Here is a 27,533-nt window from a genome sequence, read left to right as displayed (position 1 = left end):
CGCAGCCCCTCATGCCCCAGTGAACTTGTGGCAAGCTCTGCGTCAGCAGCTCGTGTTGCTTCGCTGCTTCTGCACGTCTGCACAGAGCCCAACACCTCTGGGGACAGAGACAAAGGCCGTGCAGCAGCAACGCAGCGAGTCCCCGCTGCTCGGAGTCGCATAAACGGCTTGCTGTTAAAAACATGAACTGGGGTCAGATAGGAAGAGGGGTCCCTCAGAAAGCAGTTCATTAGCAGAGAGCACCCATTTGCATGTAAAACAACGGGCTGCTATTTTGTTATCTGAAACAACCTATCCAGGGCTCTACGCTCCCAAATGAACCTCTGCCGGTTTATGAATCCCCATGCTGGCAGGGTTTGTTTGTAACCCACCAGGTGGAGAGGACAGTGCAAGTGATGGTGAGCAGCTCCGCAGTCCCTCAGCACCCTTTGGTTTCATCTTTGAGATCTCAGCTGGTCACACTGCTCCCAAAGGTGTCCAAGGACAGCAGCAGCAATCACCAGGGAAGCTGCTGTTCCATGGGAAACACCGAGCTCCTGCACAGCTCCAGTCCCTGGAAGCAGCACCTCGCACCCATCCTGCTCACAGGGAGCAGCGCTCCTCACCAATCCATCCACTGAGGGTGCTGAAGCCAGGTCCTCCTGCTCACATCCCCTCTCCAAAGCCCTCCTCATCGCAAACTACATGTTTTACAATGATAATCATCATCATTATCATAAAAAGCCAACCACCACCTGGCTGCATCAGCTCTCACCCCAGCACCGTGCTGGAGCATCACCAAGCTGATGCTGCTTACAGAGCCTCCGTGTTGCTCCGCAGGGACCAGAAGCCAGAGCTCATTAGAGGAGTATAAACCGTCAGGTGGCTGAGGATCTGCCTGGGATGGGGTTTAAAGGTTACAGCGAGTCATGCTGCTAGAAGCCTGGATGCCACCAGGAATCCTCCAAAAAACAGTCAGCCAGCTCCAGGTTCCCCCAGCACGGCATCCCCAAAACCAATGCATCCGCCCCCCTCTCCCGAGGGGTGGAAAAAGCACAGTTTTGGTCAATATTGAGCTGGCATGAAGGGATGAGCTAAGGGAAGAAGTTAGCTGGCATGCATTTAAGAGGACTTTAATTGCACCTCCTCTCAAAGCCTGAATCACTGGCAACCCCCGACTTGAAATACTAAAATCAACAACTCGTGTGCAACCTTAAATACTCCACAGAATTAAAAAAAAAAAAAAAAAAGGCCTTTCTCAACGCTGAAGTGGGTGCAGTCGTATTTATGATTAATAGCATCCAATATGCAGCTCTAATCTCCCTTATTTCTATTCCCGTGGTGCCTGGCAGCCCCATGGCACACGGCCCCTTCTGGCTGCTCAGGATCACAACCGGGTCCCACCAGCAGCACCCAAACCCCTCGGATCAGCCCACAACCCGCATAAATTGGGAATAAACCAATAAACCTGCAGACATCCAGCATGCCCTGAACCACCGCTACAGCTCCAGCTGCTAGAGTAACAGCAAGCAACCCTGACCCCACGTCAACAAAACCCCGCACGACGAAGATGGAAAGCTGAATTTATTTTCATACGGAAGTTGAAGGGTCTCCAAGCGTTACAGGTACATCTCAGTTTGCATTTTAATTTGGAGATGGCTAACAAAGGAGCAGCAGTGATGGGCACAGCAGATGGAAAGGCACTTCAACACCAGTTCTTTTGGGGCTTGCTAACAAGAGCTGGGTCAGCGCTGTCTATCACACAGCAAAACGGATTTCTTCTTTTTTCCCTCCGGAGTTCAACTGCCTGAAGTTTCACAAAACCTAAACCACAGAATGCACAGGCAGAGGCCGTAACCAGCACCATTCTCCGAAGGCTACAAGCGCTGCCAAACACAGCAGCAGGAGAAGACAAACCACACCAGAGAAGGCAAATAGAAAAGATGAGCACATGGGAAGCATCACACAAGGACTTGTGCTGCTGGTGGATATCAGCAGCTCTTGGGGTCTATGAATCTAACCTCAGCTCCCATCCCAACAGCCATATCCCAAATATATCCCTGTCCCAGCACAATATCAGCAGAAGCTCTAGAGCAAAGTGCCATGCTGGGTCAGGGTCGCTCACCCAGCCAGCAAGGGGGAGGGATGGGAATCACTCCTTGCCAGCCAGAGCCCTTGGGGAAATCATAGAATCACCAGGTTGGAAGAGACCCACTGGATCATCGAGTCCAACCATCCCTATCAAACACTAAACCATGTCTCTCAGCACCTCGTCCACCTGTCCCTTAAACACCTCCAGGGAAGGTGACTCAACCCCCTCCCTGGGCAGCCTCTGCCACTGCCCAATGACCCTTTCCATGAAATATTTTTTCCTAATGTCCAGCCTAAACCTCCCCTGGTGGAGCTTGAGGCCATTCCCTCTCGTCCTGTCCCCTGTCACTTGGGAGAAGAGCCCAGCTCCCTCCTCTCTACAACCTCCTTTCAGGTAGCTGTAGAGAGCAATGAGGTCTCCCCTCAGCCTCCTCTTCTCCAGGCTGAACACCCCCAGCTCTCTCAGCCACTCTTCTTGTTCTCCAGCCCCCTCACCGGCTCCACCATCACCAGCTCGCTCCGCACCAGACAGGAGCGAGGGAACCCTGAGCACGGGCAGTTTCAGCCTAGGAGCCAAACAATCGATTCAACAATCACTTAACGCAAGAGCATCCTCATGAAACCCAATTTCCCAAGAGGAACAGCCTGTGAAGGGCCGATTCTGCAACACACGCAGCAGCGTCGCCCTCCCCACGGCTCGGCCGCGCGTGCCCACCCTGCCAGCACTGGGACCACCACCAACGTTCTTCTGGAGCCGCAGCAGCAGGCGCGGGGGGAGATCTGGGAGCTCCCCACTTCCCACACCAAGCATCTTCCATCTGGCTCCTCCAGCCCCGCATCCCCCCCGAGCTCCGCATGCAAGCAGGAGGCTTGTAGCTATGGCAGCGCTGCCGCGGGAACTGGGAAGGAAAAGTTCATCTACAGACAAAAATTTCAGTGTTTTCACGGCAGATCTGCTCCAGCAGCATCTTAAGAGCGGATCACATCAGGCTGGAAGGTCTTTCCCATCCTGACAGCGCAGCTGGCAGCAACACAACACCAGAGCCTTCGCCTAATAACTGCAAACAGGGAAGCTTAAGTGAAAATTAAGGAAGGCTGGTATCAGTTTATCTGTAACTAATGTAATATTATTGCAAGTACATTTTATTCACCGCTAATTACCAGCCACTTTAATAACTCATAATTCTTGAAAATTGCGAGCACCAGCTTTAATCACTGGCCTCTGCTGATGGGCTGCGAGGGCCAAAGGAATAAATCACACCTCCCTTCGCTGTCACCAGACTGTGGGGTGAGGTGACCTCGGAGCAGCCCTGGCCATGGGAACCCCCTTAGGAGCTGCCTCACCCGACAGCAGCCGATGGGAGACCCTTGGCAGTGCCAAAACCTCTCATGACCTGACAGCACCGAGCACATCCAGAAGCACCAGTCTGGCAACCTGAAGGAGAGAGGTAGATTTACCAAAAACCACCCCAAACCCTCAAATAAACCAGCTCTGCCCTCCAACAGGAATGAGAGGGTAGCATCCTGCATCCCTTGGCAAACAAAGCCCTTCCAGTCAGAGGATGCACAGGTACCCACGCCCAGCTGGTATTCAGCACGGATGAAGCCCGGAGAGCATCTCAGCCCTATTTCTACCAAGAGGTGCTTGGCACAAGCCAATCCATCTTTTTGGCCAAAGCGACATTCATATTAAAAACAAATGTACAGATTTTTCTCAGCGGCACATTTGGGGCTTTGGCCTTTCCAGGAGGGAGGAAAAACATAGCAAGAATGTTGCTGGCACCCGGTCTGGGAAGGCAGAGGGAGCCAGGGTTAGCTCTGCCCGGGAGGAGGGAACACACGCACAATTCCCAGCCTCCAAGGGAAACCCAAGAGGTTTGTTACAAAACGTGATGTTTTGCAACAGCGCTGTTTTAAGCAGCAGAAAGGAGGTCGGTTTGGTAACCTTTGCCATTACAAAAACAAAAGCACAGGAATATTTCCCCTGTTTTTACCATGCAACTATGCAAAATAACCAAACAACTTGTTCAACAAACAAAACCCACCTCTGCAAGCACAAGAGCAGGTTTTGTGTCACTAGCCTCCTGTCCCCAACCTCCTGTTCACCATGAAGCCTGGAGAAACCTCAAAACATCAGATATAAATTTACTTTTTAAAGGACCAATTGCTCCAGGCAAGGTTTTTGAGCAGACAAGTGCTACCCGCCAAAACCAGTTAGGATGCATAGACAATTCCAGTTGTTTGCTGGGAGGAAGCTTGCCTGTTACAGCCAGCCTTGCAGCTGGATCCCAAGGGATATTTTCCTAAGGACCGTCTCGCACATCATCACCACCCCAACGCCCCCAGCTTACTCAGCAGGACACGGCAGAGAGGTTTGTGGCATCAAGTCAGCACTACAATATGAGATTTTAATTGTTAGCAATAAACCTTTAAGCCTCAGATGGGATTAACAAGAGCTTTTTCTCCACATGCTTATTAAAGCCTAATGGAGACCAGCTTCATCGCTTTTCTCTCTCCCTGCCCCCTTCCCACCTTGTATATTTGTAGCGTGGAAACGCGTATTTTTACAGTCCTTTATTATGCAAGGCTTTTTGCAAGGGTAAGAGAAAAAGCAAACAAAACTTCAATTAACAGCTCATTTTTACACAATATACTCCTCAGTAATGATTTGCTATCAGTGCAGATTGAATTAATGGGACAGGGTGAACAAAGCCAGCAGTGGCTGCTGCAGGGTGGGATGTCAGGAGCCCTGTGAGGGGAACAAGGGCTCCTCAGAGGGCTGGTGGGATGTAGCAAGGCTCAGCTAGAGATCCATCACCCCTCTGAGGAAGAACCACACCGTGCCAGTGCTGCCTAATAACATTACATTAAAACATAACTTCCTTTAGACCCGCAATTAGCAACGTGGATATGCACCAGTCCCCAGGAGATGGATGGAGAAGCCGCACTGCTCAAGCACAGTCCCTTTTCTCCGCATCCCCCCCGAGCATCCCAGCAGCCTCCAAGGATCCAGCCCGCAGCCAGCTCACTCCTGAGGCCACAGTTTCTGCTTTTCTCCTTTCCACATCTTGCACATCCCGTAATTACCAAAATAGCACCAAAGCCCAAGAGAGACACCAACTCTTCTGCTCGTCTGCAGGAGCCGCGACAGAGCCAGAGGAGCCTCCAACACCTTCCTGAAGCACAGAAAAACAAATCCACAGGAGATACCCTTCATTCTCTTCAGCAAGTGCAATTAATTTGTTAATTCATTACAGAAAACAGGCATAATAAAGGACAAAGCACTTTCTGATTACCACCAATCAGCCGCTAACCAATTTCCCTTCCTTTGGAAGCTGAGGACAGTAAATCCAGGACTGTCTCCTGGGGCACAGCTGAGTTTCCAGCTAGGGAACGGTCTGGTTCCTCTCCAACCATCCCCACAGGCAGAGCTGGTCCGAGGCTTTCCTGGGTAACTCCTTTGGGTGCTGGACTCTCACCGATACAGCCTGAAGTCCAAAAACCAAGCTCTAAAATCAACCCTCACAGCATTTACTTTCCTGTGTGTTGCATACCTTACCTAGAAAGTCTTGACAGGCCTTAATAAACACATACGAAACACAAACCAACAGCAAGACGCCTTCCCGAGCTGACAAATAGCCCAAAACCTGAAGAAGAGGCTCATCCAGTCAGTTTTTCACTTTGCATTAGCTCTGAAGCCTGCAGACAACAAATTAAAGTCACATCGCTTTCACCACCTCATTGATAATTAGAGCATGATGGGGGGAGACAGGAAGACACACCACAAAGATTTTCACACCCCAAGCGTAGCACAACCCAACAGATCCCTCGGGACAGGAACGGCCGGAGGATACACTACCCCATGGATGCATTCCTGGAGCGCCGTGTGCCTGCAAAAGTGGAGACACCCACATGGTACCAAAGCAGAGACACCTGTGGGGTCCAAACCCAGCAGAGGAGCCTCAGCCAGGCTGAGCAGAAAGGAGCAAACCAGTTGGATTTTTCCCCTCAATTCTCCAGCAGCAAGTCCCTCTCCAGCAGGACATGAGGAGAAAGACCTGGGGGTGTTGGTTGACAGGGACTGAACATGAGCCAGCAGTGGCCCAGGTGGCCAAGAAGACCAAGGGCATCTTGGCTTGGATCAGAAACTGCGTGACTAGCAGGTCCAGGGAGGTTCTTCTCCCTCTGTACTCGGCACTGGTGAGACCGCTCCTCGAATCCTGTGTTCAGTTCTGGGGCCCTCACCACAAGAAGGATGTTGAGGCTCTGGAGCGAGTCCAGAGAAGAGCAACGAAGCTGGTGAAGGGGCTGGAGAGCTGGGATTGTTTAGCCCCCAAGTGACAGGGGACAGGACAAGAGGGGATGGCCTCAAGCTCCACCAGGGGAGGATTAGGCTGAACATTAGGAAAAAAGTTTTCACAGAAAGGGTCATTGGGCAGTGGCAGAGGCTGCCCAGGGAGGGGGTTGAGTCACCTTCCCTGAAGGGGTTTAAGGGACAGGTGGATGAGGTGCTGAGGGACATGGTTTGGCGATTGATGGGAATGGTTGGACTCGATGATCCGGTGGGTCTCTTCCAAACTGGTGATTCTATGATTCTATGAATAAGGCACAATGTTCCACTAGATTAAGTGCAAATATCTGTTTTACACCACTAGCAGTGCCTACAAGCCAGGAGGCGGCACACGGCCAGCACCGCACGGAGCCGTTTGTGCCAAAGGGCAGCCAGTGAGCATCACAAGGCAGCAACTTACCCAGCCACATCAAGGGGATCGTCCTCCCCAGGGACACGAGCACACGCAAGGCACAAAACTGACTCTTTACAGCTCGTCTTCAAAGCAGACGGTGCATCAAGTCAGTTTGAGTGAGTCAGAGTTTACCCTGGGAGCAAGCTGGCATTGTGTGGCAGTTCTAGATCTGTGCACATATATTATCCGTGATCTCCATGAAAGCAGCCTTCCTCTCCTTGACATTCACCACCCAACCAATTGCAACCTCGTTTGCTGCCTCTCTGTCACTTTAATGGCAGGTTTACTTTTCACCGGGGAGGCATTAATTTGGGGTTACGCTATGAGCAAATTCAAAGGCAGATTTTAAGATCAAAGAACAGTTGAGGAATCATCCATAGCACTCAGCATAGATAAATGGGGCCTCGTTCAGGTGTTCAGAGTACGCGCGTGATGCCACAGGAGTGAGTCTTATAGGTGATGCCATCTCCAGACAGCACGTTCTTCATCACGAACTGGCACCATGGTAAAAGCAAAAGGAGGCGGAGGATTCCCAGCTCCATCCCCGAGCCGGGCTGCATGCAGAGCATCACTGCAGCAAGGAGGGGAGCTTGGAGTTTCCCAAGCATCACCACCAGCTTTTAGAGCCCATCCAGCCTGAAGCGTGGGTGCAATGCCAGGGCACTCTGAGCACCCACATCCCCTCTGGTCCACACTCAGTTGTGAGCAGTGGGTTAGCACCCATACCCTGCTCCCCCTCTGGGGAGCCCGCTTGCTGCTCATTCCAGGACTAAACCTTAACGTAACAAAAAAAAAAGTGCTCAAATTCAATCAGCAGAAAGGTCAGACACTGTCCAGGACCCAGCAGAACATCTTCCCTGACAGTGATGCATCCCTCCCCAGACTCTTCTGGCAGGTACGGGAGGGATCTGGTATTCCAGTGTGCTCCTCCTTTTGGAAAATTGATCCTCTTTTGCAATTCTGAGCCGGACCTCAAACAGCGACTGAAATTCAATCAGCAAAAGCCAAGCCACGGAGGAGAGAAAAGCCCCATGTCACATTACCAGCCTTATCAGCTGGTAATACCCGCTCGAGGTAACCAGTGGGGAAAGAGCCGCTTTATCACAGTACATAACGGAGCAGGGAACACTGGACAAACACTTACCCAGTGCAGGTGCTCACTGAATGAAAAATTAAGCCAGGTTTTCTCAGTCCCTGCTTTGTTACTGAAGGTTTTTTTTCCCCTCTCCTCACTCCCCACGTGAGCACCGGCAAACCGCTGCGGATCGCATCTGCTGGCAGCGCTATGGGTGACTGCCCCATGACCTCACCGAGGCTGGGAGGGGGATTTAGCCCCAGCTTGGATTCAAAACATCTCTGCTCTTTAGCTCGAGCTTTGGGGCTTCAAATGCAATGGTTTTTGAAATGCTTTATGCATAATAAGAGAGAGAACTATAATTAAGAGCAGCTGACAAATTGTGCTCTGGAAGTAAATAAGCCTTTACCTCCATTAATAAAATGAAGTGTGTTTTTAAAAATTAGTGTAATTATAATGTTGTTCTTTCGCCAATAATTCCACCTTATCTAACAAGAACTGGATTTCAATCACTAAAACCACGGCACATGGGCAGGGAATGACAGAAGGCAGGCAGAATTTAACTAAACTTAAGCTGAAAGAAGGGAGATTTAGATAAGACCTAAGGGAGAAATGTTTTCCTGTGAGGGTGCAGAGGCCCGGGCACAGGGTACCCAGAGCAGTGGTGGCTGCCCCATCCCTGGAGGTGTTCAAGGCCAGGTTGGATGGGGTTTTGGGCAACTTGATCCAGCGGGAGGTGTCCCTGCCCATGGCAGGGGGTGGAACTGGATGGGCTTTATGGTCCCTTCCAACCCAAACCATTCTGTGATTCTAAACCTAGAGGGGTTCTGGGTGTCAGCTTCGAGAAGTGGGACTTTCAGAGGATCCCATGATGGGCTTTGTGACCAGCATCAGGGACCACATTTCAAATCCTGCCCTTGCCTCCAGCCCAGGACAGGACGTAGGGTAGTGGATCCCAGGCATCAGTCCAGTACAGATCCATAACCTTCCACAGCTGGCCTCAAGGAAGAGCTGGTTTGAGTTTATCTGATAAATTAACAAAAAAAAAAACCTGAAAGGAGAAGGACTTTTCCCAACAGAAGGCTTTGCTGTGTTCCCTGATGAGGCTCCGAAAAAACATTTCCCTTCCTCAGTCATCAGAGCAGGATCCTTCCTTCCTTCCAGAGCCAGTGGAAAAGGGCCAGAATGCCACAAAACAAACAAACAGAAGGGCTGCTATTTATTTTCCCCTAAGCAAAGGAAATCGGAGCAAATCTGGAATGCACGAGTTGAGCTGCGGCTCACGCAAGTCCATGTCAATCAAATCCCTCCAGCTCCATCTTCGCACCCCTCAAGAGGCAAAGGCAGCTCCTCAAAAGCCAAGCAATTCCAATAAGCCAGAAAATACACATGCCCCACACCCAGGCATGGCCCTTGGTTAATTCTCGAATGGAAAAGGCCTCTACGTACCACAGCAATGAGGATGTGCAGCTAATTAACTTTCAAGGAGTCACAGATGAACAGGAAAAAGCACATTAAGAATGGGAACTTGTGATGGGCATGCCTCAAAGGAATTAGCAAATTGCATAAGAGGAACCTTTATTCCAATTATAAATTAACACCAGTGACAAGACCCAGTACGTTTTTACTGCCTCATGAAATAATCAACCCATCAAATCCAGCTCCATGCAGATCAGGTGGGAGAGCTGTATTAAAAGCTTTCCATCTTAGTGGGGTGGAAGCATATAGGCTGCCGGAGCCCGAGCTGGGAGCATCATCAACATCCTCAAACTGTACCCATGGCACTAACGATCACCCTGCCTCGTTATCTGCTTAGGAATCACTACTGAGAGCCCAACAAAAAAATATGCTTCCCATGGTCTAATCCAGCTGATTTCAGTCCTGAGGAAGAAAATGCTGTTTTAATTAACATGCTATTATGCCTGGAGCGGGCGCAATGGTCTCTCCTCCCCCTGCTTCAGCTTCACCATCCATGCACTATTCTCAGCATCCATGCACTTTCCCCTGCTACAGGACTTGCACAGATTTAGAAAGCAAAATACACATCCTCGAGACACACCACCAGCTTTAAACAAGAGAACATCCCTCCCGTATCTGTTTATCAAGTTCTCAAATCCTTCCAAACAGTGCTTGCCAGAAATAGCCCAAAATTCACTATGCAAAATTCCCAGTCCCAAATCATATTCCAAACAAACTTGCAAGCCTCTGCTTGCAAAAGTAGCAGAAGGCAGGAGCACAACACAACTACATTTTGAGAGGGTTAACGGGATCCAGTCTCCTACTACCAACATCCACACACTCGCTCCAATCGTCCATCCCACATGAAGATCATAAAACCATAGAATGGTTTGGGTTGGAAGGGACCTTAAAGCTCATTCAGTTCCAACCCCCCTCCCATAAGCAGGGACACCTCCCACTGGATCAGGTCGCTCAAAACCCCATCCAACCTGGCCTTGAACACCTCCAGGGATGGGGCAGCCACAACTTCTTCCATGGGCAACCTGTGCCAGGGCCTCATCACCCTCACGATGAGGAATTTCTTCATAATGTCTAACCTAAATCTTCCCCCTTCCAATTTAAAGCCATTCTCCCTCATTCTATCACTACAAGCCCTTGTAAATAACTCCCTCCCCAGCTTTCTTATACTTTCTTCAGGAAGGTTGCTATAAGGTCTCACAGGAGCCTCCTCTTCTGCTCATGAAAACCATTATGCAGCTACAAACCACAGCCCAAAGTATTTCCAAACAGAGATGAAATGCAAGCCCCAGACCCAGGCAGGGTTTTTGACCACACTGGTCCCTCCCGCAGCATGAGGGGCCGACGCTGACACTCACGGGGCACACAAAGCCAGGCAGAAGGCTTTTAAAAGGCACTTTAGTTACTATTTGTTTTAAATCTAAGGAATGGTCCACCCATCACATGCGGCTTTATTGATTTAACTCTGTACTCAGAAAAAAACCCAACAAACCCCATATCTAGCTGACAAGGAAAAAAAAAAAAATCCAATTGAGACAGTATTCTAGGACAGAATTACAGCCCTGGCTCCCCATCCTCCCATTTCAGATCATCTTTTACATGAGAAGTATTGGCAGGCTCCTAGTTATAACTGAGTAACAGCCCATCAGCTCTCTCCTTGGATTATATATTAACTCCTGGTTCTCCCACAACATCTGCCCTCCTTTTCCCTCCCCCTGAGCCACCTTCAATATCCAGCAGCTCCCAGGGGTGACCCCAGGGCTGGCCCAGATGCTGCAGCACCCAGCCAAGTCCTAGACAGAGCTCAGCTCCGGACACAGACCTGCACCCACCACGAAAGGAGCAAGCATGCTGCTTTCTATATGCAGACAGATGTTTCCGAGCAAGATGAAGCCTCCAGGTAGAGGAGATGAAGCTGATTAAGTCTCATTATCCTATTTAGCATAATGATCGAGGAGCAAGGGGACGTCATGCAGCCAGGGAGGGGAAAGAATAAGGTGGTTAATAGAAGCGTGTATGTACACAGGCAGGCAGGTCAGTCGAGCTCACGTGCAGCACACAAGGGGTTTATTATATCCCACTACAGGCGGCTGCTTTCTCCTCTTCCCAGCCCATGCCACCTTCCAATCCCACCACCATCACACCTCTGAATTCCTGCTTGCTTGAAGGAGCATTTAAGAGCAGTGATCTGGAAAAAGCAGAAGCAAGAGAGCTCCTGGAAGCCTCAGCTCCAATACGGATGCTCCACTCTGCCCGGACCGAGCATCTCTCCCAACATCCAACCACACAGGCATGAGAAGGCTGTGGGGAATGCCAGCAGCCTGCAGCACAACTGGGAGAGGTCTCAGAGGTGTCCAGCAGCATAAAAACAAAAGAAACACACATGGATGTGAAAATTCAGAAGACAAAGCAGCCAGGGACTTTGTGAAAACCAGAGTCAGGGTTGGATGTGTCCTCTGGACACTTGTGGGATTCCTCTGGAAAGAGGGAGGCCGAAGTGAAAAAACCATCACGGAAAGACAAGAAAACATCACACACTGAACAAAATCCCACCAAGTCAGCAGAGCTGCAAGACAGATTTGACAGATGAGAAGAGTAATACCTAATTCCAGTGTTCTTATGCATGGAATCCAAAACAGCTACTCAGCAACTAGGAACCTGCACTGAGTGGTATCACTAAGTAAATGCTCCTTCAAGGGCTTGGAGTCTTAGCAAAGACCCTCAGCCCCAACCTCTTCTAGTAAAGACAACAGCATCTCTCATACATCCCTGATCACCCACCCCTCTCCAGCAAGAGGCCTCCTCAAATACCATGTGAAAGCCAAGTTCTTGTTTAAAAAGTAGCCATAAGGTTCAACTAGAGCCAAGGAAGGAGAGAAACCTGTTGCAGCATCACCGTGGCTAGGGAGGGAAAAGAGATGGGTCATTCATTAAAGGGCTTAACATATCTCTGAAAGTACAGCCCTGTCCTGCTGCAGAATGAGCTCTGCTGCCACCTCCCCAGCCACCAAACCCAGTGCAGCCAGTAAAGACACAACATGCAAGGAGACAGTTGCCAAAAGAAAGGAAAGCCCGTTCTTTAAAAACTCCTGAGGTCTGTTTCTGCAATGCTGTCGCTCTCCAAGCGCGCCCGACCGCCCCGTTGTGGTTTGCTGTCCCTCACCAGCCAAGCTGAGCACTCCCAAGCGAGCATCTCCTCCTCTATAAACTCAGCTAAAGGATGAACAAACACGCTAAAGGCTTCACACAGAGAGCCAGCAAAAGATAAAGATGCAGTAGATTAGATCTGCCTTTTGTAAGGAATTTAATGACTACAGCTGTTCGGCATCATTAACCAGTTTGTCTTGGAGGTTTTTAACCCTCCTGCCTGCCCCAGCTCTACCCTTGAGCAAACACTCAGGTACCACCAGAGCCACTCAGCTCCCAGTGGGGCTGCAAGCAGAAGCAAAGCCTTGCTCCCTCTCCCTGGGGAGCAGGGCTGAGGTGATAAGGTGTCATTACACCTTTTACTACCTGTTGCTATCCAGCAAGCCAATTATGGAGGAGTGCCAGGTAGAGCGAGCTCTCCATGCAAAGAGCAGCCTTGCTGAAAACAGACCCCTCGTCCTGCCCTCCCAGGGATGGCGTGTGTGCAAAACCTGTTGGAAAAGAAGTGCAGTGGCTTAACCCTTGTCTAAAGTGACACTCACTCCTGAGAGAAGCCTGGGCTCCAAGCGAGGCCACACCTCAAATCCCAGCTTCAGGTTTGGGCCCTTTGCTACAAGACAGACACCGAGAGGCTAGAGCACGTCCAAAGAAGGGGAACAGAGCTGGGGAAGGGGCTGGAGGACAGTCTTACGAGGAGCAGCTGAGAGAGCTGGGGTTGTTTAGCCTGGAGAAGAGGAGGCTGAGGGGAGACCTCATCGCTCTCCGCAGCTCCCTGAAAGCAGGTTGTAGTGAGGTGTGTGCTGATCTCCCAAGTAACAAGGGGTAGGATGATAGGAAACAGCTTCAAGTTGCATCAGGGGAGGTTTAGATTGGATATCAGGAAAAATTTCTTTACCAGAAGAGTGGTGAAGCACTGGCAGACGCTGCTCAGGGAAGTGGTGGAGTCACCATCCCTGGAGGTGTTTAAAAACCGTGTAGACACGGCACTTCGGGACATAGTAGGTACACTGGCTGTCCTCATCACTACCTCATCCTGCTCTTTGCAACACAAGAATTTCATTTCCCCTAGGCTCTTCCCCCTCCACACACTCCCATTTCAAAATGTAAAAGAGAAGAATGCTGGCCAGCAGGAAGAAGTGGGTTTTGTGGTGCAACTGTTTATCCACCTTGTTGGGAAACACCAGCTCTGGGCAGCTGATCAAATACAACGTGGGCTTCATCCAGCACCTTGTAAGAGGGGTGTTCACTGCTACAGCTGACACCGGCAGGAGACCTTGAGTGACTGGAAGCAGAAGAAAAAGTCAAAGTTTGATGGCAACCGGCTTCCAAGGGCTGCGGCTGCTCAACAGCAAACAGGCTGGGATCCTCAAGAGCCAGAACACAGGCAGAGCACGCAGAGAGGAGCCAAGCTTTCAGCTGCCTGACACGGCTGTCGTTTCATTTATTTGTTCTTTACTTTAATGGATCCATTCGCACTGAAAGCGACACACCTTAATATCAAGCAATTTTCCTCACAGCTGCAGATACATTTGACTGTACCTGCTACAAGAGGCTCAAAAAGCACAGGAGCAGGGAAGGGTGATGCTGTGGGCTCTCCCAGACACCAGGGTTACCAGCCACACTGCTCTCCAAATGGAAAACTTCACATCCCTTCCTCATAACCACAGATAATCCCCTATTCCACTAAAATAAATAAATTAAAAAAATCTAAAAAGCTCTTTGGGAGCTTTTGACATTATCTTCACTGACTCAGCCATTCTTGTGTTCTCAGCTGTAAAACTCCAACAGCTTCCAATTTATTTATTTTTTTAATAATACTTTTCCACGGTAGGATGGTTCATTCAATTTTGAAATGCTTAGAGGGTTGGTAGCTCTGCAAATTAAACCCCTGGGTTGAAACAGAAGGTCACACCTGAACTGTTTGCAGAGTGTTGCCAGTGAAAAGAACAAAAGCAGAAGTGTAAAGAGATAAAAAAAGAGCACAGACAGGCTAAAGCTGCGTTCAGCACTGGCAGAGCCACCCAGAGTCTCAGGGAAAACGTGGTTTCATTAAACATGTGATAGAAACTAGTCTGTATCTGGCTTCTGTCACAGCAAAGCTGAAGGAAGAGCAGAAGCCCCCCCAGCCCAGGGATCCCTACTTACCAGCACCGGGATGAGCAGGTCGGCGAAGTACACAAAAGCTGCTCCCAGAGCAAAGCCCACGGCCACCGGGAAGAAAGCGAAGGCTCCGAAGCTGCCAGACTCCTCAGCCATGTCGATAGCCGGGGCCAGGAGGGACCAGTAGGAAGCAGCCAACATGACCTGGGAGACAGAAGGGGAGCAGTGAGAACCACACAGGCACTGATGCCAGGAGAACCTCACACTGATGCCACACGGCAGCAGCACTGGCAGCCCACCCTCCAGCCTCAGAAATCCCTATGCCACTGCGACCCAGCAGAGCTACCGAAGCCCGCTTCCTGACAGAACAAATCACTGAAGGATGGAGAAGGGAGGTTTCTCCCTATTTTCCCCAGGAGGGTTTTTCTTGGCTCAAAAGTCCAAGGCAGCAAATCATAGAATCACCAGGTTGGAAAAGACCCACCGGATCATCGAGTCCAACCATTCCCATCAATCACTAAACCATGTCCCTCAGCACCTCATCCACCTGTCCCTTAAACCCCTCCAGGGAAGGTGACTCAACCCCCTCCCTGGGCAGCCTCTGCCAGTGCCCAATGATCCTTTCCGTGAAAAATTTTTTCCTAACGTTCAGCCTGAACCTCCCCTGGTGGAGCTTGAGGCCATTCCCTCTCGTCCTGTCCCCTGTCACTTGGGAGAAGAGCCCAGCTCCCTCCTCTCCACAACCTCCTTTCAGGTAGTTGGAGAGAGCAATGAGGTCTCCCCTCAGCCTCCTCTTCTCCATGCTAAACACCCCCAGCTCTTCCTCATAACGCCTATTCTCCAGCCCCCTCACCAGCCTTATTGCTCATTAGACTGATTTTCTGTGGGATTAAGCACACCCATGACAGTCCTTCAAAGGGGAACAGGAAAACCACCCTCCTCTCAGACGCTTTGCAGAAATAGGAGAAGGTCCCATCAGCCACCACACTCCTGCCAAAGCTGGAGTGAACCAAATCCTTTCTGCACCCAGCTCTGGGCTTCTCCACAGAGTGGGCAGGGGAAGAAGGAAACACAGCCTTGGCCTCATGCAGAAAAGCAATAAATATCAGGTAACACCTGCAGCCAAAGAGCCATCCCCAAGGTAGCTGAGGGCACATCATGGCTTTGCTCCGCAGCCTTAAGCCTGCTGTGATTTAGCTGCCAAGGTTCCCACCTTGCTTCCCTGGACCAAGGCAATCACAGCACAAGGGCTTTGCACTTCCTCTGCTTCCAAAAAGAGCAACACTTGGGTCCAAGCCAGAGCACCCAGGCTACGGGAAGAACAAGTTCTCATCCCAAACACCAAGATGCCAGCTCCCAGCACAGAGCAGCGCTGCTAAATTCCTGTGGCAGTGTCTCACCAACACAGGTTGCACCAGGAAAACAAACTTTTCCAGTAGCAGGATGTTTTTTTAACTTGTTTGCTGCTTAGCAAGGAGGGAGAAGGAGCAGCTACTCAGAAAAACAGAATTTGGGAATCTCCAATGCAGCCCTGCTCAGAGCTGGGTGCTCAGCGTCACCCAGCATATAGAACAAAAAGCCAAGCAAGGCACCAGTTTCACAAGCTTCTACTAAAGAATATTATATTAACATACATTCTATCACCTTATCTCTTCTTCTCTGCTCCCTAACATACTTGTCTGGGTTAATTAAAAAGTCATCAGCCCAGCACAACGCCCTCAGCAGCACCCTTGGTCCCAGTTTCTCTCCCTGCAACCCTTCAGCTCCACAGGAGCTCATCTGTGACCAGCTCTGGGGACCGGTCCCACCACACGCTGGGAGAACCAAGTCAGTGAGACAAGCATGGATGGGCTTAAAAAAAATTAATGGAGAGGTCTGTGTTGGGCTTTGGGAACTCTATTGAGTCAGCAAGGTCAGAGAAGCAGTGGCACCCAGGATCCACATTGCCTCAAGGTGGACAAGGCATGCTCTGAGCTCTCTATCCCAACCCTGTCTGCAGGCAGAGAAGCACATCCAAGGGGAGCTTTCAAGCAGAGAAAGGGGTGCAGGATCAGGATGCAGCAGGAAGGAACAAACTGAGCCTGGAGACAGCAGCAAGAGGATAGATGACCACACCTCTCCATCCAGCACACCCCCGTTTGCAGGATGTTCAGGAGAGGTGCTGCTCAGCTCACTCTCATGACATGATCACTCACCCGCAGAACAGAAGTGCGTAACAAGTTATTACATTTTAAATCATTTTTAAAGAAAGAACGAGATGCCATTATTGTAGACACCCGTCCCTAAGGGATTGTGTAAATCTCAGCTCGCTATGAGTAAGAAGAAAGCAGGTTGTCATGTCAGGCTTAAGCACGGCTGTCAAACTTCATATTTCAAATGCCACCTCCTTTAAAAAACAATCACACACCCTAACATGGAAACACAAGCAACAGGGAAAGGCTTTGCAGAATTATACTGTCATCTTAAGTTAAGATATCATTTCCCCATGGAAAACAGAGGCCTGACACTGCTCAGCCTCCAGATCCTGTCACTAAAGTCAGCAACGGAGCTCCCACTGGCTTTGCTGTACACAGGCTCCGGGGGAAGATGATGACAGAGCTTTAAGCCACCTCAGCCTCATGAGCAAACTGCTGAGTGGCACCAACCACCTTTGCTTGCTTAGGAAGGAAGATAGATTTATTTCTACACCCTTTTCTGCAGAGAACCCCCTTGACTCCACTTGGTGGGGGAGCTGGAAGTCACTGCCCTGCCACAGCCAGCAGAAGCAACAGCATCCCTGGGGCTGCCCTCAGCCCATCTCTGAGCTCAGGTGTGGGCTGGTGCTTATCCTCAGCATCCCTTACTAGATGATGCTCATACACTTACAAAAGGATGAGGATTTCTGCCATCAAGCTGACAGCTAAGTAACAAAAAAGAAAAAAAAAAAAAAATCACACTCGATTACAAATCCTTGTATTATCCAACTGGGGACAGGAACCCAAACCCCACCAACACCACCAGGCAGGTTGGCACCACAGGCAGGAATAAAAGAGAAAAAGTCAGCCTAGGCTCTCCTCAGATCAAAAAAAGATGAAGCCACTTTGGCAGAGAGTATGATTTTCTGCACAAAGCTTTCCCCTCGTACCAGCCCTCCTTCACACAGCCCAGCCAAGATGAGAAGCAGGGACCCACAGCATGCTGGCTCGCTGGCACCGGGGACAGACAGGCGCCTCCTGCCAAACTGGGTTTGGATGTGTTTGCAAAAAGACTTTGTGCTCCAGATCCAAGATCCAACAACACCGTAAATCCACCAGCTCTTTGGAAAACAAGCTACAGTTGTTGGGGGAGGAGAAAGCACACAGAAAGCAGCTGCATATCTAAAGCATCCCCAGGTTGCGGGGAGCTCAAGCCCTTCCCTGGCATACATCAGTGCAACCAGAGACAAAACCCAGGCTCAAACCAACTGCTTCGTGCCATGGAAAATGACTGAATCCAGGTCTGTGCCCTCACGCTGACAGGGCACCCTTGAAAGATGCCAGAGCAGCAGGACTTATAACCGCATCGTGCCCCAGCACCCCTCCCAGGGACTGACAGGTCTTCATCGCTCGCACCTCTTTCCAGGCAGGGAATCGAGGCGGGTGCCCAGCTTGGGCTCTCCTAAAAGCTGCCCAGACTGTGGCAGCTTCAGAGCCACTCAGGAATCATAAAATCATAGAATCACCAGGTTGGAAGAGACCCATTGGATCATCGAGTCCAACCATTCCCATCAATCACTAACCCATGTCCCTCAGCACCTCGTCCACCCGTCCCTTAAACCCCTCCAGGGAAGGTGACTCAATCCCCTCCCTGGGCAGCCTCTGCCAGTGCCCAATGACCCTTTCTGGGAAAAATTTCTTCCTGATGTCCAGCCTGAACCTCCCGTAGTGGAGCTTGAGGCCATTCCCTCTTGTCCTGTCCCCAGTCATTTAGGAGAAGGAGCTTTTACTCTGCAAATACAGAATAAACAGGACAACGACCTTCATCCCCAGACCTCAGCTGGCCCTGCTGGTCCCCAGGGTGAGGGGTAGAGTCCCTACACATCCGAGTCTGTTGTCACTGCTGTATTATAATCGAAGTCCTCTCATTTTTCCCCTGCAAGCTGTAACACCCTGTCACACTCCAGCGCAAGCATCGAGATGAGAATGGCAGCTTCAAGAAGAACAGCTACTTCAGTGGCATTCGGATCAGAAAATCCAAGCTGCTTACAAGTGATAGCGATCCCCCTGGCAGCACAGGAAAGAAGTGGAAGGTGAGAGACCAGCAGGACACTTTCCCTGCCAAACTTCCTAGCTTGACTTCATTAAGGCTCCAACAATGAGAACTGGTCTCAGTAGACCTGTGGAAATTGCTGATGCTGTTTTAAGTGGCATTGAAAGGGAATATTCAATACTAGATATGCCTGGTGCAGTTTAAAGAGCGTGTCTTTACGATTTTCTGCTTCACTTGGGACAGAAGAAGAAATCAAACTGCAAACCAGTAAGAGGAGCAGACATACAAGGCTGCAGGGAAGAGAGACTGCAAGGGTTTATGTACTGTTTACAGTGTCTGAGAGCACAGCATCTCCAGGATAACACCGAGGTAACAGAGAACCCCTAAAAAAAAAAGGTCTGTTTAAAGAATATCAAGATTTAAGAGAACAGAGAGAATTCCACATCAGATGCCCAAGCAAGCAAAGCTTTGTCTCCATGGAAACACATCACCTCAGCAGCTTTCACATACAAAACCCTCTATTACCCATGATTTCCAGAGAGGGAACTGAGGCAGAGAACCTAAATGCTCAGACACTCAAACAGAGGTACCAGGCTGGCAGAAGCTGAGCAGCTCTGTGCCACAGCAACCAGCCACACAAGTCCCCTTCGCCCAAGATGACACTTGTCCCATCAGTTGTGTTCAGTCTGAGCTGGTCCAAAAGGGAATTTTGCTTTGCAGTCGGGACGCTCCCAGCACATGCAGGCAGCTCTCCTGGCACACCCCAGCTCACAGCACAGTGATTCGACCACATCTCCAGGCTTACACCAGCTCTCCAGATCAGATGGCACATCTCTAGTGAAGGCAGCAGCTTTCTGGTTCTCAAACTAACACTCTACATCTCAGATCATCTTCCTCGAGGTCTCCGAGACATCTGTCGCATGTCCTCGTCCTGGCTCAGCAGCGGTAGAAAAGTTTTTAGTTAATTCTGAGTTTATTTTGCTTTGCAGACTCTCAGAAGATGAGATATTACCAACAGTAGAGAGCATCACTTGTTATACCCTGGTCTTAGAGAACACCATACATGCTCCCTGGAATTCAGATGACTATCAGGGATCTTGATCTAAGCACCAAAACAGCAAGGTTAGAAGCAACTACCTGCTCTGAAAGCAGAGGAACTGGAGCTGGCTCTGAGCACAGGGGAAGTGTAATGAAACGTAGCAGTCCACATTTCAAAGCAGAGACAAAGAGGAAGTTCTGCCTCTATCCCAGCGCTCGGAGGAACAGCCCACCCGTATCTGCAAGACCTACATCAAAGGCACCGTGTTTCAAACAGAAATCCCTTAGAGCAAGGGAAGTATGCATGATCAGAGCAATGCCACTGCCTGAAGAAACTCTTCTTACAGGGCAGGAGAGAATGAAAATAGTCGAATCAGTTACAAAACCAACTGCTCTACATCCTGCTTTTTCCCCCCTAAAGCCAGCTGCCAAAACCCAGAGAGCCCGTGTTACTCCTGAGGTTGCCCCAATACCAGTTTTGCATCAAAAGCCTGGATGCAGCAGGAAAACAAACAGCCTCTTGTCCCGTGCAGCAAGGAGGACTTCACAGCCAATTTGAGTCCCCTCTTCAAGCAGGACCAGCCTCAGGCTTGCTGCTGGCTCAGCTCCTGTGTCACATCCCACCTCCACCACCCCACTTTGAATCATCACAGAACCATCAAGGCTGGAAAAGACCTCGAGGATCATCGAGTCCATCTGCCAGCCAAACTCCACCGTGCCCACTTCCACCTGCATGCAGGGAGCTACGGGTTGGCCAGTTTCTCTGTGGACTCTTTCCAAAGCCACCAAGCACACGCATCGCTAGCACTTTCCCTGTCTGCAAGGGGAGGAGAACACTGCTCACATTATTAAACTTCTTTGGGTAAGGATGAGGTAGAAATGTAGTCAGTCATGCTGCTGGTCAAGTGATTACAGTGCTGCTCAGCTGGGAAAAGAAAAACTGCTAAAACCTCTGGGGGATGCTACTGCCTGGGGTTACACCCAGTAAAGCATCACAGTGCAGGATGGAGCACAGGGTGATACGCAGCCCCTCGTCATGCACAAGGCAAAGCACTATGGGCATAACCAGAGCAAATCACGCAAAAAAGATCAAAGTTTTCTTTTGCCACATCACAGCCACCCAAATACTCCACCACCAAGCAAGGTCCTGCTCCCAGCAAGCCCTAGAAGCACTGGTGGCACAAACTCCTGCAGACCTCGGGCATCTTTGTCCAAAAGAGCTGGTCCTAGTGCAGCATCAGGGCGGCAGCAACCCTGGGTGACACAGGCAGCTTAACCCAACCAGCTTCAGCAGCTCAGGCCTGTAACCATGACCTAGAAACCTTCACAAATAGCAGCTCGTGGGTGGTTTATGGGGCAGAACTTTTTGCCAGCGGGATTCTCTCACTGCAGGTTTCCTCGCTGACATTCCCCCTCCAGACACCGCAGCAAGCCCAGAAGAAAACCCTCCTTTCCTACTCTGAGCACAGCAAATTGAAAGAAGCTGGGAGAAGAACATGTTTGCGGGACTTGTGCTTCACCAGGACTTCTGCTCCACCAGCTGAGCCACACCTCTGCCACGCAGGGATGACTCAGTGCTCCTGGCAGGGTGACTCGGTGGCCGCGGCAAGGACAGCACCGTGCTGTGTTGGGGTAGCACCCAAGCCACCCCACCACGCCCCAGTACCTCCAGGACAGCTGTGCCACCTGCTTCAGGAGACAACGATGCCACAGCGAGGGGACAGCCCAGCCCACGCTGTCCCCAGCAGCATCTCCCCAACACCACAGAAGTGGCTCCCCCTTGGCTTACAGCAATGAGGGTGTGTCTTGTGGAGAGAAACCACAGAGGAAAGCTCCAGAACGAGCAATTCCTAGCGCAAATGATTCATTCATAAATGATGGCCCAAGAATCCACTACAACAGATGAGTTGAATTATTTACATCATTAGCAGGTCACAGGCATGTTCCAGGAAAGCTTGCTAGGGAGCAAACCAAGCTTTGTGGCATTTCACACACACCCCCAACCACAACAGGCTCTTGGTCAGTGCAGCTGGGTTTGTTTCAGGCATCAGGAGCAGCAGAAGATCCATGATCTCCAGAGCTGCTGTGGAATTGTACCCCGAACAGCAGCATCATCACAGCATCTGGGGCTGCATGGAGAGGAAGGAGCCCCACTTCAAGCAGAGCCTTGGCACAACCAGCATTAACGCACGCTGCAGGATGAACCACCCACACTGCTGGGCTCACAGTTCACCTCGAAACCTGGCAGCATCACTCCCACTGCAGGTGCCAGTTACACAGCCAGGACATGGTGAGCAGAACACTGTGTCCCAGCACACCTGTACTTTCTACCCAGAGCACATCCCCCAGGACTCTCGAGCACACTCCAGCACCTGAAGGAAAACAATTGTGATTTAACAAGTCTAGACGAGCCCAATCTGATCCTCATCACCCCCACAGCTGGGCTGCAGAAAAAGTCTACATTGATAAGCTGCAACACATAATTTCAAGCCACACGGTTTCATATCTTCCTCCAAGAAAGACGCAATAAGTCCCACATTTAGTGTGCACCCTTGACGTAGAGCTACAGTGTCTTTATTCCCTTCTCCCAAGGGTTTAAGGTATCCACGCTCTGCAGGACAACGAGAAGCACAAAGCCAGCTATGTGAACTAGCCTCCAGGACGAGGGTTCTCCTGCCCATCTTCATCACACCATTGCTACGAGAGGAATGATCCCAAAGCCCAAGGAAATGAGAAGAGTTTAAGTTAAGATCCAAATCCAGCTCAGCGTCCTCGTGAACCCCCTCATGCTACCTCCACCCAGACATGACAAGACGTGACCAGCGCTGCACCGTCCTCTTCCCTGCCCCACCTACACCTCCAACAATTATCCACAGAACATTGAGGTGAGCAGGCAACCAAATGAAGCGTGGTGGGGCTTTCAAGGTGTCAGCAGGAGAACACAGGCAGAGGAAAGGTAGAAGGATGCTGTACTTACCCCTGCAGCAAAGCCTAAGCTCCCATCTAGGATCCGCCTCTGCAGAGAAAACCAAACACAACACATTTACTCCTGGCAGAAGCAGTGAAGCGCAACCAGGCCACAAGCCACCTGCGCTAAGAGAACTACCCTCTCCCCACCTCTGCAACCCAAGCGATTTCCGTGCCCCAAGGCAAGATGCTTCACACACCGAGGAGCCCAGCACCCCAGAGAAATAACACGTCACCGAGAGCCTCTGGCATATCCCAGCTCCCTCAACCCACCAACGCTGCCCAGATGGGGCTCAGCCCATCACCAAAACAATCCACAGATGTAGAAAAGTAAACCAGAGACTCTCTTGCCCACACGTGCACACTGCCCTGTGTTTTGATTCCTCTAATAACACGCTGCTACCCACTTCACTCCCAGTGCAGTTTCCCTTCTTTAGCACATCGCCCTCCCCCAGTAAGGGAACTAAAGTGCTGCTGCAACAGGAATCTCACTTTGCAACAAACCCCTGAATAAATCATCACAAGAGAGAGGCATCAATAATAAATTCATCTGGGCAATTTTGATCACAACAGCAAGGCAGGGGCTCTAATTTTGGAATACCAGATGACTGAACCATCAGCACTTTGCTTGTTCCGAACACGGGCTGACCCGAACCCTGCACTGAGACCTGGCAGCAAAACCAGGTTAGAGGAGAAGAACCCTCTGTCCCAAACAGAGCCCTGCCTGCGGCTCTGACCTATCTCTCAAACACTGGGAGCAACTACAGCACATACCACAGCCCGGGGTCAGGAATTTGATTTCCCTCTCTCCTGTGTTCACCCATGGGATAAAAACAAGCTGGATTTTTCCTCCTCCTCTATCCCAGGACCTCCCAGGGCCAATGTTAAGTCCCTCACGCTTGGGACCAGGCAGCCAAACCCCTCAACCCTCCACCCTGGACCCCGCTTGTCTCCTGGAATAGAGAACAGGATCCCAGCACCCACCTGCCCGCTGGAAAAGACAAAAACCAGCGCCGAGCCAGCTGCTGTCAGCCCCCAGGTGAGGACGGTTCCCAGCACCGACTGGACCACCGGCCCGTGCCCCGGGATCATGCTGACCTAGGAGAGATGAGGTGCGTGAGAAGTGCTCGGTGTCTAAAGACAAGAGAACAACCCTCAAATTCCTCTCTGCTTAACAGGGGAGCACAACCCCAAGCCCTCCTCACCAAAAGGGATGGAGCGAGCTTCACCCCTCTCCCCGCAATGCCTCTCTAAGCTGCTCTCTTCCCCCTAAGCGAGGCTTTGCGATTGAGCCCAAGCTCAGAGGAGCAGGAGGGACCACAGAGGGATGGGATGAGCCACAAGCCACCCAGAGCACAACCCCCTGCTCATTTAGGGGAAAGAAACCCAAAGAAACAGCACTGAAACCTCACCGAGGAGGAGCCGCTTCATCCCACATCCCAGGTGGTTCCCAGGCACGTGGCACCACGTCCCACTTCTCTGTGGCACTTATTTAAGCCGAAACCCAATTTTAACTTGCTTTACAGGCAAATGCTCTTACAGCACCCGGTTTCCCGCAGCACTGAGACACCAGCCCCCCAGGACCAAGCAAAAAGGGGACAGTGTCCTGGGACAGGGCACCAAACAGCTCAAGGCTGAGCCTGTGGGGCTGTGAGGGGATCAGGGGAGGCTTATCCAGGCAAGCTGTGCTCCAGGGACAGCCTGGAGAGCTGCCCTGCTAAGAAAATATCTGTGTGTGCATTAATATAGACACATAAACATACAAACCCACGCACATTAGTATACATTTCATTGAAAATATGTAAAAACACACGTGTATTTATGCATTTATATATAAATATAAGAAATGTAACTATATATTTACATATAAGCGACTAAGAAATGCACAAGTATTTGTCCACTTACATGTAAATAACTAAGAAATGTGCAAGTATTTGTCCACTTACATATCAATAATTAAGAAATGCACAATTATTTGTCCACTTACCTATAAATAATTAAGAAATATGCAAGTATTTGACCACTCACATATCAATAATTAAGAAATGCACAATTATTTGACCACTTACCTATAAATAATCAAGAAATGCATAAGTATTTGTCCACTTACCTATAAATAATTAAGAAATGTGCAAGTATTTGTCCACTTACACATAAATAACTAAGAAATGCACAAGTATTTGTCCAATTACGTATCAATAATTAAGAAATGTGCAAGTATTTGTACATTATATGCAAATATATAACAACACACATGCATTTATTAATGAATATCCAGGAAATACACGTGTGCTTATACACATACAGGTAAATAAAGAAGAAATACCCCTATACCGATATATTTGAGCGTAAATAAAGAAGAAATAGACTCATTATAGCCGCTTTCCCCCCCAGAAAGACCCTCCGGACACCTGGTTTTGCCCCGGAGCCACCGCCAAACCCCGCGCCCCCAGCCCCCGCGGCTCAGTTGGTCCCTGAGAGGGGTCCCCAAGATAAAGGGGGGGGGTCCCCAAGGTGCCGGAGGTCCCTTTCTCCGCTCCCCGGGGTCCCCGCTCCCCGGGGTCCCCGCTCACCGCCCCGCGCTCCCGCCGCGGCGCCGCCGCCACTTCCTGGTCCCGGCACACGTGTCGGCGCCGAAGCCCCGCCCACCGCGCCGGCCTCCGCCAATGGGAGCGCGCCGGGGGCGTGGCCTCCGCCCGGTTCTGCGTTTCGCGTGCGCGAGGAGGCGAAAGAGCGGCGCGGGCGGGCGGCGCGGGCGGGCGCGGCAAGGGGTGGGGGGAGCTGTCATTGTCACTGTCACTGTCATCACTGTCACTGCCACCCCCGAGCATGTCGCAGCTCCTAAGGTGACCCCCCCCGGGGTTGCATAGAAGCACCTCCTGGCGTTTAGATTGGGGAAGGTCCCACCCTGCCACCCAGGAGGTGGTGAGCATCACCCAGGCATTGGCTTAAGGAGCTGTGCTCATGCAGCGCAATTAGCCACAGTCATTAACAACCACGGGCTGCACCTTAATGATCAGCACAGGGCAGCCCACCAGAACCAACACGTCACCGCCCCCATCCATCCCTGCGCAGCCTGTGGAGGATGCAGTGGGTACCACCTCATCCTCTCCCACCAACTGATGTTGATGTTCCCTCAAAGCATCATCAGAGGCACGTGGCGGCCCAGATGGAGGGCTGGAGCCCCTCTCCTATAACTGCAGGCTGAGAGAGTTGCGGTTGCTCCGAGAAGAAGAGAGAAGGCTCCGAGGTGACCTTAGAGCAGCCTCCAGTACTCAAAAGGGCTCCAGGAAAGCTGGGGAGGGGCTCTTGATCAGGGAGGAGAGGGACAGGATGGGGGAGAATGGTTTTAAGTTGAAAGAGGGGTGATTGAGATGAGATTTTAGAAAGAAATGTGTTCCCGTGAGGGTGGGGAGGCCCTGGCCCATGTTGCCAAGAGAAGTAGTGGCTGCCCCATCCCTGGAGGTGTTCAAGGTCAGGTTGGATGGGGCTTGGAGACCCTGATCCAGTGAGAGGTGTCCCAGTGGCAGGAGGGGGTGGAACTGGATGGACTTTAAAGTCCTTTCCAACCCAAACCATTCTAGGATTGTGATTGACAGGAGGGAGATGGGCTTACACTGATGGCCCCAGGGCAGAGGCAGCCAAGCCAACTTCAGTTCTTGCTGGTGCCTCCTGCTTGTGCCATGCCAGAAGGTGTAGGGGATGACAGAAGGACACATCCAGCTCTTCTGCAACACAACCCTTCATATTAGGGCATTTATCTTTTAACAGCCTTTGATCAGCCTCCCATGGCACAGCTGGGAAAGGTCAAGGCCATTTGAAACCTCCCTGATTTAGGATTTAATCAATCTCCCCCTGTAATTGCCTGCATCCTTCATTAGCTCCCGTAACAAGGCAGATGCATTGTGAGAAGCCAGCTGGGAGGGACGCGGTGGCAGAGCAACTGGAGCCCCCCGCCGCCTCGGGGTCCCTGGGCAGCCGTGACGGAAGCGCTGACAGGGCTGGGGACAGCTGGTGAGCTGGCGAGGCTGGCCGTGGGGACATCGCTGGCACGGGAGCTGCCGTGGTCTGGGGGTGGCTGGCAGAGATGTCCCTGCTTGGGGACGTGTGGGCAGCCGGGGCAGTGGGGACAATAGTGGTGGCAGTGAGACTCCATGCAGAAGCATCAGCAGAATTGACTCGCACACACCCCTTCCCTGGTACCATTTCTGCATGCAAAGACACCTCCCTGTCATCATCTGGAATGACAGGGCTGCCCTTGCACCAGCCACTTCTCCTCCTGCCATTCTCCTCCTGCCATTCTCCTCCTGCCACCCTCCACCTCCTCCTGCCACGCTCCTCCTCCTCCTCCTGTCACCCTCCACAGCCCAGCCCTGGCGAGAGACAGGGTCCAGTCCGGCCCCCTCCCCATGCCAGCTAGAGGGGCAGTCACCCCATCTCTCATGGCTCCTATGCATCACCTGGAGTCCCTAAAATGGATTTAGAAAACAAACAAACAAACAAACCCCGAATGAATTCTTGTCTAATACCTCTTATTAAGGTATGTGAGATGTTGCAAGAGGCAGCACTGCAGTCTCAGCTCCGAGGAGCCCTGGGGCTGCCAGGCAGCCAGGACACAAATCCTTTCATTTTGTAGCAATAAACTCCTTAGCCGTGCTTGGTGTAGGCAGGAGGTGCAGAGAGACATA

The 27,533-nt window shown here is 51.0% G+C and overlaps 2 protein-coding genes across 4 annotated transcripts in view; one reads left to right on the top strand and one right to left on the bottom strand.

Annotated features, from left to right (window-relative positions):
• SLC39A11 (solute carrier family 39 member 11) overlaps positions 1 to 23,943 on the bottom strand; it is a 95,064-nt gene extending 71,121 nt beyond the window's left edge. For both annotated transcript variants that reach the window (XM_069872256.1, XM_069872257.1), the window contains exons 1-3: positions 23,830 to 23,943; positions 22,856 to 22,894; positions 14,659 to 14,817 (exon numbers count right to left, since the gene is read on the bottom strand). In XM_069872256.1, coding sequence (XP_069728357.1) covers positions 14,659 to 14,817; positions 22,856 to 22,894; positions 23,830 to 23,937 — 306 coding nt within the window. In that variant the 5' untranslated portion in view covers positions 23,938 to 23,943. The remainder of the gene's footprint in view (positions 1 to 14,658; positions 14,818 to 22,855; positions 22,895 to 23,829) is intronic.
• RPL38 (ribosomal protein L38) overlaps positions 1 to 27,533 on the top strand; it is a 472,498-nt gene that overhangs the window by 270,792 nt on the left and 174,173 nt on the right. The window lies entirely within an intron of this gene.

Source organism: Phaenicophaeus curvirostris, chromosome 19 (assembly GCF_032191515.1).
Source record: "Phaenicophaeus curvirostris isolate KB17595 chromosome 19, BPBGC_Pcur_1.0, whole genome shotgun sequence".
NCBI lineage: Eukaryota > Metazoa > Chordata > Aves > Cuculiformes > Cuculidae > Phaenicophaeus > Phaenicophaeus curvirostris.
Note: the sequence above shows the minus strand (reverse complement) of the source record. Positions and strands in the feature narration are given on the sequence as shown.